The sequence below is a fragment of the Bidens hawaiensis genome, unplaced genomic scaffold (genome assembly GCF_021521415.1).
Source record: "Bidens hawaiensis isolate Kalapana, Puna unplaced genomic scaffold, B.hawaiensis_p1.1 tig00007915_1, whole genome shotgun sequence".
Taxonomy (NCBI): domain Eukaryota; kingdom Viridiplantae; phylum Streptophyta; class Magnoliopsida; order Asterales; family Asteraceae; genus Bidens; species Bidens hawaiensis.
In genome coordinates this window covers 165,341-179,317 of record NW_027491551.1, presented here as the reverse complement: position 1 = coordinate 179,317, position 13,977 = coordinate 165,341, and the positions used below count along the sequence as shown (strand labels likewise).

General features: G+C 40.8%; 1 protein-coding gene across 1 annotated transcript; it reads right to left on the bottom strand.

The window, feature by feature from the left end:
• Nucleotides 1–11,969: 11,969 nt before the first annotated feature.
• LOC143636409 (uncharacterized) lies at nucleotides 11,970–13,516 on the bottom strand. The gene is made up of 2 exons (XM_077104005.1): nucleotides 12,283–13,516; nucleotides 11,970–12,106 (listed from the first exon to the last, which is right to left on the bottom strand). The coding sequence occupies exon 1, from the start codon at nucleotides 13,507–13,509 to the stop codon at nucleotides 12,502–12,504; it is 1,008 nt and encodes a 335-aa protein (XP_076960120.1). The 5' UTR covers nucleotides 13,510–13,516; the 3' UTR covers nucleotides 11,970–12,106; nucleotides 12,283–12,501.
• Nucleotides 13,517–13,977: the final 461 nt, after the last annotated feature.

Sequence of the window (13,977 nt, the reverse complement as noted above, 5' to 3'; positions counted from 1 at the left end):
ATGGGGAATTTAATAAAAATATTTTCAGAAATTTTATGATTAATTATCTATTTATAAAAATTCGTTTAATGTGTTATAATTAAGTAATAAATAGCCGTTTATATCAAACGGCATCCGAAAAATCCAATAATTTTTCTAGGTTGTCTCAATATCATCACATAGCCCCTGAAAAATCTCCAGAATCTAGCTCTTTGGCCAAAATGCCTTTTTGCGCGTTTTTCGGCTATTAAAACTCGATTAAAACACAATTGCACAAAAACGTTATTTAGACATCTCCTGTAAGACCCCGTTACCGGTAGCCCTACATTTGGTGTTGGATTTACTCATAAACATTGTTCTACAAATCAGAGTTAATTAAAACTTTAGGCGGAATATAAAACTTCAACCATAATATCTTACTTAACCTTAAGTCTTGTCTTATAAAACATTCATAGTCATTTAAAACAAAACATAGTGTTTAAAACATCAAAACATGTTGGGCCTAGTTTTGTGGTTTGAGCTTGATTGTAATTAGTACTAGTTATTTGGGCTTGGGTTTTGGGTCCACATGTAAACCGAGAACACCTTTGTGTTCTCGGTGGGCTTTTTGGTGTGTGATCTGGTCTTTGGTTGTTATCCCTATATATAGAGATGTGATGTATAGGGTTATGGTTGTTCATTCTCATTATTATCAAGTATTGTAAGTGCTTAAGCACCCAACGTATTCAATAATATACGTGTGTTTTGAAGCAGTTCCTTATTACTATTATTGTTCTTATTTGTGTTCTTGAATCACCGAGTGTTAGTATTCCGCACTAATACTCATTTAGTTGATATCATATTGTAGTGATCCAGATTCGGGCTCCACGGGCGTGGTATGCTACACTGACCGCGCACCTACTTGATCACGGCTACAAGCGGGGAATGATTAATCAAACTTTGTTCCGGAAAACTGTCGGAAAGGATTTGATTCTTGTCCAGATTTATGTTGATGACATCATCTTCGGTTCCACCAGTGCTGACTTGTGCAAAGAATTTGAAGGCGTTATGAAGAAAAGATATGAGATGAGTTCGTTGGGTGAAATGACAACATTTCTGGGGTTACAGGTTCGGCAAAGTCGAACGGGAATTCTGTTACATCAAGGAAAGTACGCTGAAGATAGGCTGGCTAAGTTTGAGCTTCAAGATTCCAAGAGTTCCAATACTCCAATGGTTGAAAGACCGATTTTATCATCTGATCCTGAAGGGAGTCCCTTAGACTAGACATACTATCGATCGATGATCGGGTCTCTGATGTACCTCACAGCCAGCCGTCCCGACATAATGTTCGCTGTCTGCCAATGTGCTCGCTTCCAGGCTAATCCTAAACTCTCTCATTTAATTGCTGTTTAACGTATTTTTAGATATTTGAAGGGACAACCGAAGTTAGGTCTTTTGTATCCCAAACAATCAGAATTTGATCTTTATGCTTTTGCTGATAGCAATTATGGTGGAGATGACATTGACATGAAATCCACGTCAGCTGGCTGCCAGTTTCTCGGAGATAGACTCATTTCATGGTAGTGTAAGAAACAACAAACAGTGCCCACTTCGACAGCCGAAGAAGAGTATGTTGTTGCGTCTGCTTGCTGCTCTCAGGTTATATGGATGCAAAATCAGTTGCTGGATTACGGTTTGGAATTTCTTGACACTCCTATTTCCTGTGATAATGATGCAGCCATTGCTATTGTGAAAAACCCAGTCCAACATTCTAAAACCAAGCACATCGACATTAAAATTCATTTTATTCGTGATTGTTTCGATCGAGAATTGATTCACCTTGAACAGGTCCACACTGATAATAACGTGGCGGACCTATTTACAAAACCGATCGGAACATCGAAATTTAATGTGCTTATGAGTTTTCTTAAAATGCTACGTTTCGAGAATTGAGTCTTTTTGGGAGTAAATTTGTACTTTTTTTTGTTTAATTTTTGCACAAATTTAGGGGGAGAAAAAATCAAAAAGACAAAAATAGTGTGTGTGCGTTGCTCTTATTTAAAAATAAAAAAGACAAAAATAGTGTGTGTGCGTTGCTTTTATTTAAAAATCAAAAAGACAAAAATAGTGTGTGTGCTTTGCCTTTATTTAAAAATTTTTTTAAATAAATAAAAAATAATTAACATTCATTTTTGCTTAAAATTATGTCGGTTGCTCAAGTTTGAAGGACATATACTTGTATACGGTTGGTCCAGTGTTCTATCTATAGTTTCACAGGATAGCCATTTACCTGATGACTGAAAGCCCCCGGGGCGATTATGATATGTTTCTTGTGTTTCGTGTTCTTTTACTTATAATTATGTCGGTAAATCTGAGTCAGAAGGACATGTGTTTTCATGCATGCTTGGTCCAGTTAATCACTTGTGGTTACAATGGATAATCATTAACCTAAAGGCTTACAGTGACCGGGGTGACTGAATGCTTAACGCGTGTGTTTTATTTAACTCTCCGGGAAGTGATATTTCTATTCAGTTAATAGATTTTAGAAGTTTTAAAATATTTTCAAATGGAAATTGATCCAACCTTTGGAAAGTGATAGATAAATTGTTTCTGTGTGCCTAACGGGTGAAGTTATTAGGCTTAAAAGACTTTAGAACAGTCATTGATGTGTATGGTACTTTCCACGATGCGTAAAAGTTAAAGTGATACAAACTAAATTTGCTAAACTTAATGTGGAGAGTCATTTTGAAGACAGGTGCATGTCTCCAGATACATCTCTCCGAATGATAGGCAGAAAAGCAATTACCCAGTCATACACGAGCCCGTTAGTGTCTTGATCACCAAATATATAGTACAGTCAAGCTTTTGCTACTATTATTATTATTAAAAAAAATTGTGATTGAAGTAATTTATGTCTATTGAATTATTTCTTTATCATGGCTTCAAGGGTTCAAACTAGAACTATAGAGATAGGGGCACACAAGTAAGTCATGTCATGTCTCGAATGAAAGGCTTGTCAGTTTACTGGCACTAAGTCCAACTTTCAACCTTAATTCTAAGCCATGCTTTGTATAAAAATTATTTTGATCAAGCACTAGGAGGTTGGAGTCAAATTAGGGTGACCTGGGAAAGCGAAATACGCTTTGAGAAGAGATAGGAGGCATCACAGGTCCATGAGTGATGTCCATTTAAGCTTTATGCCTAACTGAACCTTAATCATATCACTAATGCGATGAAAGATCATGCTCAGTATGGGATACACGCTATCAATCTGTCTCTTAGATGTCATAATAATGCTGAACATGAATCCTTGTGACAGCCTCTTAAACGATATGATTCCATGTTCGGATCATTTCATAAAAGGGCGGCAGTTTTACGAAGAACTGAAATTTGATCCCGACTTTAAAAATAAAGGGAGTTGTTTTCTAGTGAAGATAATTTATTTATTTTTCTGTTTTGTCTTGTCATGTTTAATTTTGTATTTTTTTCTCGAAATTACTCTCCTCGAAATGCCTATACAAATGGTGTTTTTTTCTTATATCTTGGGCTTTGAAAGGTTTGGATATCATCTAATGTATCTTGAGTTCTGTTGGGCTGGCTTTGTTGGGTTTTCGGCTCACCTTGAGCCCTCAAAGAGTTTTCGGCCCGGCCCGCTGAGTTTGATATATATATATGTTAAGGAGTTTTTCTTTTTCATTTTTATTATCTTTTCAATCTCAAGAACCCTCTCAGCTGAGATCCTATTTTATAATATTTCTTGCCGAGATCTAAACTCTTTCACTAATTAAAGCTTCAAGTGTGTTTAGTAATTAGCAGGTATTGGAGATGGTTTCATGTCACTAAGATCTATTGTTGTGGCCTTACTAACTGTCTTTACAGATGACTTGATGAACTCTGATCATTGGTGTTATGAGTAAAAAGGGTTTTGATGGATTTAATAGTGGTTAATTAGGGGTTTTCGGTTGATCTTAACCAGCTTGTTGCAGGTTTCATGGTGGTTTTAGGGATCTCGGTGGGATTGAAGGGGATTGCTCATTTCCCGAGGAGGAATCCAAAAGGGTTTTCTGTTAACAGCTGTGTTGGAGTTCTCGGTTGACTTTCGTTGACCGAGAACTCCCTATCATGACAGAAAAACTCGTTCTCGGCCAAGTCCTGACCGAGAACCCTTGTTCCCGGTTAAACACTGACCGAGAACCCTGTTCATGGCAGAAAACTTCGTTTTCGGCCAAATCGTTACAGAGAATCCTTGTTCTCGGATAAATTGTTGACAGAGAACCAAATTGTTGACCGAGATCCCTCTTGTTGGGCCAAATTCTTAATTTTTGAGCCCAAACCTTCATAGTGGTGTGAGCTTGGACCGATCTAATGTAGTTTGGGTTACCTGATGTGTTTTTATTTAGGCTTTTATTGGTCCAATAACTATTTATGAATAAATTGTTGATCCATGTCAAGAAAATTTAATTATTATTATCTAACTTATTAAGTTTGGTGCAAATATGGCTGATCAAAATCAGTTAAAGTTTGTAGATACTCATAATATTGCCGGTCACTTGTATGACCCGCCACTGGCTCACAAGGAGTTCAAGTCGATGATTGTTGGACTCAACTCTTACAGGATTTCCCATACTCTTCGTGAAAATCCTGTCATTTGCAAGAAGATGGTCACTGATTTCTGGAAGAATGCAAAGATCAACTCTCAAGGGGCAGATGGAGTTACATCAATCGACTCAAAAATACAGATGAAGCCTGTTACTGTTACTGAAGCCATTATCAGAGAGGTACTTCTGTTTGGGGATCAACCCAACTACCCAACAGAATATTCTACCGCCGAGGTTACTGAAGTAATTACAAGAATGGGGTATGAAGGAACTTATCCACCGGAAGTCAAGAAACCGTTTCACCCGTACTGGGGATACCTCTTGCACACGTTTTTCACTTGTATCTCAGGAAGAAAAGGGGGGTCAGATGAGATCAGTCACACCCAGACGTCTGCTATTGTTGCTCTGATCATGGGTTGGAATTACAACTATTCCAAATTCTTCTTCAATGAAATGATGAGCAATCTCGGGGCAAAGAAGAAGGAGATGTTTTTAATGTACCCAAGGTTTTTGCATATGATCTTTGACTCTCATTACACTGATTTGGTTAAAACTGTTGAGACCTTGGATATGAAGACAATGGGACCCAACTCCTTTGGGTTAATGAAGCAGTCAAGAAAAGGGGCCAAAATAGTTTACAGGGGATTGAGACCCCTGGAAAAATTCGGTCATTTTTCCTAGACCGAAGCTGAGCCTGTCATAGCTCAGGTTGCTGCTGATCACGTGGTACCTGCTCAACCACGTGCTGCTACGTTTGAGATCTCCGATGATGAAGATGAGGAAGAAGAGCCTCGTCAGCCAAGTACTCTTACAGATGTTTAAAGATTAAAATCTCTCGAAGCTGCAAAAGTCCTATTTCAGTCAACTGCTCGGAAGCCTCCTTCGACAGTTACTGAAGATGCTGAGGAAGACTATGAAGAAGAGCCAACTGCTGATCTCATCCATCGTAAACGAAAGAGAGATGATTTGAAATCAAGCAAGTTGGCAAGTGAAGTTGAAACAACCAAAGCAACACCAACACCAACAATCACACCAGCACCAGAATCATCATCCAGCCCTCAACAGATCACCAATCAACCAGAATCACAAACTGAACCAGTTGCATCTACTACTGTGCCAATATTCATGGAACTGTTGTCCAGTGATTTTGATGATGACCTTGATTTTGAAGCAGAAATTCCGCACACTGACGCTACAGATATCCCCTCTGGGTCATCTATTCAATTTGTTCATGGTCAGTCAAGTTCAGGGGTTTCAGATAAGGTTGCTCAAATTCTTGCCATGCAAGAAGCCTTTCTTCAGAACAAGGGAAAAGGAGTGGTTCTTGAGAATGCTCCTGTGGACATTCAGGCTCTGCAACAACGAGTTTTTGAACTCGAGCAGGATTCGGTAATTAAGGATGTTCGTATTCAGGAGCTTGAGGCCAGCAATTCAGAAAAAGACTCCAAGATTAAAGAATTGTAGTCTGGAATGGGAGGCCTAACTGCCATGTATCTCGATCTTCGACAAAGGCTATTTCAAAAGTTTGGAGACGAGCTCAAATGTAATGAAGATATGGTACATCGAGCTCTAACTACTGATCAAGACAAATATTCTAATGCTCATCCAGACGATAACATTGGTGTCAGTCGACAAGAAGAATCAGATTCTCTTAATCGTTACTTGGATGCACCATCTGTTACAAAAGAGAAATCTGACAGAATCAAAAAGAAGTTGCTTGAGAAGGGAAAGAAGAAGCTGCTGGTAATGAAGAACTCAGATCAAAATGTTGTATCTTCAGATCACCCAGAGAGTTATGTTGTTACACTTTAGAAGGGGTTCTCTGACAAATACGGTGATCGATCTGGAGTTCTATCATGGGGTTTTGATGCAGATAAGAGCATGTGGTGGGTCAAGAGAAAGTCAGGGACAATGGAGTACTACAAAAAGATGAAGGACTTTTGTTCTTAACTAAAGTTGATTTGAGTGACTTCATAAATGCTCCATTTTCAAATCCATCACACGACAAACGGGGCACTGATTTCTGGAACTTTCTCAAGCGTCAAGTGATAGAGGCTTTCCAAATATGCCGACTGCTGAATCTTTTCTGAAGAAAGCCAAAGGAGTCATGGATCCACGAACTGGGAAAATTATGGTGAATGTGATGTGTCCTCCCACAAAGAAAGCTACATATATTCCTGTACCTGGTGCCATTCCCGATGGTACATTGGAAAACATGAGATTCTGGTTATTTGATCCCTTTACTGCTACAGCTGTTGTCAAGCTACAAAAGGGAAAAGGTCAATATCTCTTTGTTGACCCTAAGGATCTATTGAAATTTCATGAGAAGGACATCATGACACTCAGTACGCATCAGATTGTTGCTTATGGTCTTTTTGAAACAACCACCAAAGAATACACAAGCATGGTGGCATCTATCATCAATAACAAATTTTGGGCTGTAGGGTTGAAGGATGCGGATCTTGATTACAAAGGTGTTCTCGGTTTACATGTACATGTGCACCCAAAACCAAGGGGGAGATTGTTGAGCCTAGTTTTGTGGTTTGAGCTTGACTGTAATTAGTACTAGTTATTTGGGCTTGGGTTTTGGGTGCACATGTAAACCGAGAACACCTTTGTGTTCTCGGTGGGCTTTTTGGTGTGTGGGCCGGTCTTTGTTTGTTATCCCTATATATAGAGATGTGATGTATAGGGTTATGGTTGTTCATTCTCATTATTACCAAGTATTGTAAGTGCTTAAGCACCCGACGTATTCAATAATATACGTGTGTTTTGAAGCAGTTCCGTGTTACTATTATTGTTCTTTTTTGTGTTCTTGAATCACTGAGTGTTAGAATTCCGCACTAATACTCGTTTAGTTGATATCATATTCTAGTGATCCAGATTCGGGACTTACACAACATTTCTTCGAGATGCCAGTATCTTCGATTCCTTGCCATGTGTCTTCAATCACGCGAGCTGCCTCAACCTATTTGCCTGCGTGCATACTAAAGTCAGCTACGCTGAGTGAGTTCTAGTTAATCACATAACTTACTTTACATACACATATACGTGCCCAAAGGTTCGCATTACATACTTAACCTGTCCATCAATCTTTCATACACATACATAACTAACCTTACGTTATAAAGAGCATTCACCCTACATACCTCGGATATTATTAGGGTCTGGTACCCTCCATCCTCGGATATTATTAGGATCCGGCCACCCTTCATCCTCGGATATTATTAGGGTCCGGTACCCTCCATCCTCGGATATTATTAGGGTCCGGTCACCCTCCATCCTCGGATATTATTAGGGTCTGGTACCCTTTCTTCCATACCTCCCTAACATACTTTCTATATACAAAATCATAGGTTTCGCACATACATACATCATTCATTCGTCATCTTACAACATACATATAACATCAACCGTTACCTGGCAGTACATGTAATATCCGAAGATCGTTCAAGTACTAACAAGAAAGCATTCATACCTTCCACATAATACATATATGGCATACACTTATCACTTAGGATAAGTGTATTAACTAATCACACCGAGTATGCACACAACCCCAAAAACGTAACAAGGAATGGGGCTAGAAACTCACCTGAAGTCGGTTACGTTCACCGTTAATGGTTATTCCTTCCTTGAGCTGTGCACGACTAACTGTATAACAATTACACATATCAATTAACTATCACTATCTATATCGCGTTTCTAGTTTATTCATAACCCACAACGAATGGGGGTCCGGGGGCAGCGCCCTTGGCATCGGGGTCTAGGGGCGGCAGCCCCTAGCAGGGTCCAAGGGGCAGTGCCCCTGGCTGGAGTCGAGCAGACCTGTGTTAACACATTTTCAATTAGAATTTTGAATCATAATTAATTTGCTAACTTAAAAGTTCAAGGGCTTCTTTGTAATTAAATCATTCTTTTATAGGTCAGGGACTGTTCTGTCATTCATCCAAACCACCAGTTCATTATTCAGTCCTAATGGGGATTCTAAACGAATGAGCCCTTATAACAAGCTGACTACTGTAGCGAATCAACCCATATAACGAACTGACCTGCATAACGAATTGACCCCTATGACGAACTGATCTGGTCAACGAATGAACCCTATAACGAATGGGGTTCATTCATCCCTCTGTTAACGAATGACCTTAGCGAATGGCCTTAACGAATGAGCTAGTTCGTCCTTATTTCCTTAACGAATTACATACTAGTTCGTCCTAATTTCTTTAACGAATTAAATACTAATTCGCTATTTTTCCACTAACAAATTAGGGTTAGGTCAGAGAATGTCAGAAATATTCTCTGACACCTTAACCTCGTACATATCTTTTCCGGCGCCGTCTTTCCGGCGCCGCCATTGCCGGAAAACCACAAATCTTACCGGAAAAACGTATTTTCACCGTTTTACAACGTTTTTCATCGTTTTTCGTCCCGTTAGATCCAAATCTGAGCTAGGGTGACCCCTAAGCTCATTTTAGGTTCGTTTATACCCGATTCCACCCGATCCTCGTGACTTTAACGATGTAACGGTGTTGGCTCGTTGTTTCGTAACTAAATATAGCGGGTTTGGGTCCATACAACATCAAACTAACATACCTCGGGTTGATGCTCGGGTTTCTTGGTGATTTCGGCTAGAGAGAGAAGAAGAACTAGAGAGTGATATTAATTGTGTGTTTTGGGTGGGATAACGGATATGTGTAGAAATGAATTAAATGGGTGATTAATGGTTTATATAATTATGTTTCATGGGCTTAAGCCCATGGTCTTTCCTTCTTTCTTTCATAACCCAAGTCCATAACCCATATACATTTACCCAACACTAGCCCAACTCATATTCTATTTATCAAACCGATAACGACCCACTATAAGATAGACGAAATTTATTTTATTATTATAACCAAAAGTAGGATGTTACAAGTCTTCCCGACTTAAAGAGGTTTCGTCCCCGGAACCTAACTATTACATAAACAAACTCGGGAAAAACTTGTGCTTCTCATCCTCAGTTTCCCAAGTAGCATCTGAACCCTTGCGATGCTTCCATATCACTTTCACTAAGGGTATAACCTTGTGACGAAGTTGCTTCTCCTTGTGGTCAACTACCTCGATCGGTTGTTCAATGTAGTTCAATTGTTCATCAACCTCAATGTCCATCAATGGTACGTGGGACGTGTCATCAGCAAGACACTTTCTCAGATGAGAGACGTGGAAGGTTGAATGAATTCCTTCTAACTCCTCGGGCAAATCCAGCTAATAAGCCACTTCACCCACACGATCCATAATCTTAAACGGTCCAATGTACCTCGGGCTCAACTTCCCTCTCTTTCTAAAACGGATAATTCCTTTCCAAGGTGATACCTTGAGCATCACATTGTCACCAACGTTAAACTCAATCGGTCGTCGTCGCTTATCAGCATACGACTTATGTCTGTCCTGAGCCGCGTTCATTCTTGCTTTGATCTGATCAAACTTTGAAGAAGTTTCTTGCACAACTTCTAGGCTTCCCATCTCTTTCTGACCAATCTCCCCCCAACACACCGGGGTTCTACATCGTCTACCGTAAAGCATCCCAAACGGTGGCATACCAATACTTGACTGGTAGCTATTGTTATAGGAGAACTCTGCTAGATGCAGATGATCATCCCAACTTCCTCCAAAATCTAAAACACAAGCACGTAGCATATCCTCAAGGGTTTGGATCGTCCTTTCAGACTGTCCATCGGTTTGAGGATGATACGCCGTACTGATGTTCAACCTCATTCCCATAGCTTCATGGAACTTCTTCCAAAACCCTGAAGTGAATCGAGTATCCCTATCAGACACGATCGATAACGGCACTCCATGCTTGGCCACAACCTCTTTTATGAACAAATTTGCTAACGTTTCTGACGAGATGGCCTCTAGTATAGGCAGAAAGTGAGCACTTTTGGTCAAACGGTCCACTATTACCCAGATGGTATCATGATGCTTAGCTGTACGAGGTAGCTTAGTTATGAAATCCATGGTGATGTGTTCCCATTTCCATTCTGGTATCTCTAGAGGCTGCATCTTTCCATAAGGTTTCTGGTGCTCTGCCCTGACTGACATAATCTACTACATCATTCTTCATGCCTGGCCACCAGTAATCTCTTTTCAAATCTTGGTACAACTTCGTAGTTCCTGGGTGAATCGAATATCTTGACTTATGAGCTTCATCTAATATTCGACCTCTGAGATCCCCATGGCGTGGTATCCACATAGGGTCAAACCTAGTCTTAACACCATGAGTGTTTTCAATCAACTCGTCTTCCTGACCGAAAATCCTTTCTTTCTTCACTAGCCCTTCATCTACAACACTTCAGACTGTACTTTGCTGATTTCCTCAAACAAACTTTAATTCATAATCAACTAGTATGACTTCACTGTTGCAATGACTTTCTTGTTCTTACGACTTAGCGCGTCGGCGACCACATTAGCTTTACCAGGATAGTACTTAATGTCGCAGTCGTAATCCTTAATCAACTCCAACCACCTCCTCTGTCTCATGTTCAATTCCTTCTGCTCGAAGAAGTACTTTAAACTCTTATGATCTGTGTAAATGGTACACTTAGTACCATACAAATAATGTCTCCGTATCTTGAGAGCGTGCACTACTGCTGCTAGCTCTAAATCATGCGTCGGATAAGTACTCTCATGGAGTTTCAACTGTCTAGACGTGTAAGCTATCACCTTTCCTCATTGCATCAACACGCAACCTAACCCACGATGCGAAGCGTCAGTATAAACCACCAAGTCCTCGTCACCATTGGGTAAAGCAAGGTTTGGAGCTTGTGTGAGCCTCTTGTTTAACTCCTGAAAAGATTCTTCTTGAAACTTACCTCAACTGAATACTATCGACTTTCGGGTCATACCGGTCAACGGCGCGGCTATCTTGGAGAAACCTTCGATGAATCTCCAATTGTAGCCAGCTAACCCTAGGAAGCTTCGTATATCAGTCGGATTCTGTGGAGTCTTCCAATTTGTTATTGCTTAGCTGGGTCCACGGTAATCCCTTCAGGATTGATCACGTGACCTAGAAATTGCAATCTCGCAACCAGAACGCGCATTTCGAAAACTTAGCGTACAACTTCTCTTTCTTCAAAGTCTCCAATACCTCTCTCAGATGCTCGGCATGATCAGACTCGCTCTTTGAATAAATCAATATATCTTCAATGAAGACGGTAACTGACTTATCCAACATCAGCTGATACACCCTATTCATCATGTCCATAAATGCTGCGGGATCATTTGTTAGACCGAATGACATCAAGAAAAACTCGTAGTGTCCATACCGCGTCCGAAACGCTGTCTTAGGGATTTCTGCCTCTTTCACCTTCAGCTGATGATAGCCTGATCTGAGATCTATTCGTGATTACCAACTTGAACCTTGCAGTTGGTCAAACAGATCATCAATCCTTGGCAAAGGATATCTATTCTTTACCGTAAGCTTATTCAATTCGCGATAGTCTATGCACATTCTCATACTTCCATCCTTCTTCTTCACAAACAACACCGGTGTGCCCCACGGGGAAACACTTGGTCTTATGAAACCCTTGTTGAGTAGTTCCTGCAGTTGGGACTACAATTCCTTCATCTCGGACGGTGCTAGACGGTAAGGCGCTTTCGCGATGGGCTGGGCTCCTGGTACTAAATCTATCTGAAATTCTATCTCTCGCTCTGGTGGCAACCCTGGAAGATCCTCAGGGAATACTTCTGGGTAGTCGCGCACAATAGGAACATCTTTCATTTCTTTCGTCTCGGCCGTAGCATTGACAACATACGCCAGGTAGGCACCGCACCCTCGCCTTAACAATCCCTCGGCTTTTATCATCAAAATGACATTAAGCCCAGAACTTTCCTTATCACCATAAACCGTCACCGCACTACTATCCAAGGATTTTAACCTTATTATCCTACTCTTACACACTATCTAAGCTTCATACTCAGACAACCAATCCATTCCCAAAACTACATCGAACCCTCCTAAGGTCATAACGTACAAAGTAACAGGGAACTCATGTCCCTCTAATTCTATCTTATAGTCCTTAACCATTTTCATTATTTTAACCGACGTATCACTAGCAGTTTCTACTATAAAGATTTCAAACACTCGGCAACATTTCATTTTAGCTAATTTACTAAATTGTGTAGCTACGAAACTCTTATTCGCACCCGAATCAAATAATACTGAAGCAGAAATACCGTTTACTAAAATCGTACCAGTCACAACATCAGGAATCTGTTTGGCCTGTTCCTGGGTCACCATGTAGGCTCTAGTATTTGGCCTAGCTGGTTCGGCATCTTTCTTTCCACTACCTCCAGCTCCACCATCAGTACACTCCGTTGCCATATGACCCGTCTTACCACACTTGTAGCATGCGGATTTTGCATCACATTCATTAGCATAGTGCCCCACCTTTCCACACTTATAGCATGCATTCATCCCAAGCCTACACTCTCCACCATAAGCCTTTCCATATTTGTAACACACATCCGAACCAGTACCCCACTTGCACTCGCCACCGTGCACATTTCCACATGTCTTGCATGTCTTTCTCTCCCACACCTTCTGCTTCTTGTCCTTAGAGTTCCATAACTGAGTACCTAGTCTCTTGACAGGAGCGACCCATTTCTTATCCTTCTTCTCTTCCGCCACCACATTGTCCGCCGCATAGTCATCGTAAACCGTTTCTGTAAGTACCACAGCAGAATCGAAAATAGCCGGTCTACTAGCCTTGACCAAGACGCGAACATGTTGTGGCAGTCCCGTGATATAACACTTAACCCGCTTGGCTTCAGTGTTCACCATGTCTGGCACCAGCCTAGACAGGCGGTTGAATTTAGTGGTGTATTCGCGGTGTGTCATCTTTCCCTCCTTCAGACTCAAAAACTTCATTTCAACTCTTTCAACCTCTACATCAGCACAAAACCTCTTCATTACCAACTCCTTCAAATCATCCCACCTCATCGCCTTTACCTATTCCTGACTCTTTCTCTGCTCAACCGACTCCCACTAGTACATTGCCTCATCCTCAAACTATTGAGTGGCATAACCGACAGCTTGGTCGGGACGGAACTCGCTGATTCGGATAATTTTATCCATGGCAGTTATCCATTGAAGAGTAGCGATTGCGTCTCCCAAACCAGTCAGTTTCGGTGGGTCACAACCCTTGAAGGACTTAGAGTTGCAGCCATCTCGGCCCCACTTTCTATCATCAGCCTTCACAGACCTTATCATGCTCGAAGCCTCCCTTTCTCCTTCACCATCTTTCCTACCATCTCCTTCCGCCCTTTCAACAGTTCTTTCACGGTCTCCAGCAGACCTCTCCGGATTCTTGATCTTTACAGTTGTGGCTACTTCTTGGACAATAGCTGCTTCGATTAAGGGATCTAGCTGAACCACTTC

Coding starts and splice junctions, on each gene's coding strand:
- LOC143636409 (XM_077104005.1), bottom strand. CDS start 13,509: ATGAAGAGGTTTTGTGCTGATGTAGAGGTTGAAAGAGTTGAAATGAAG.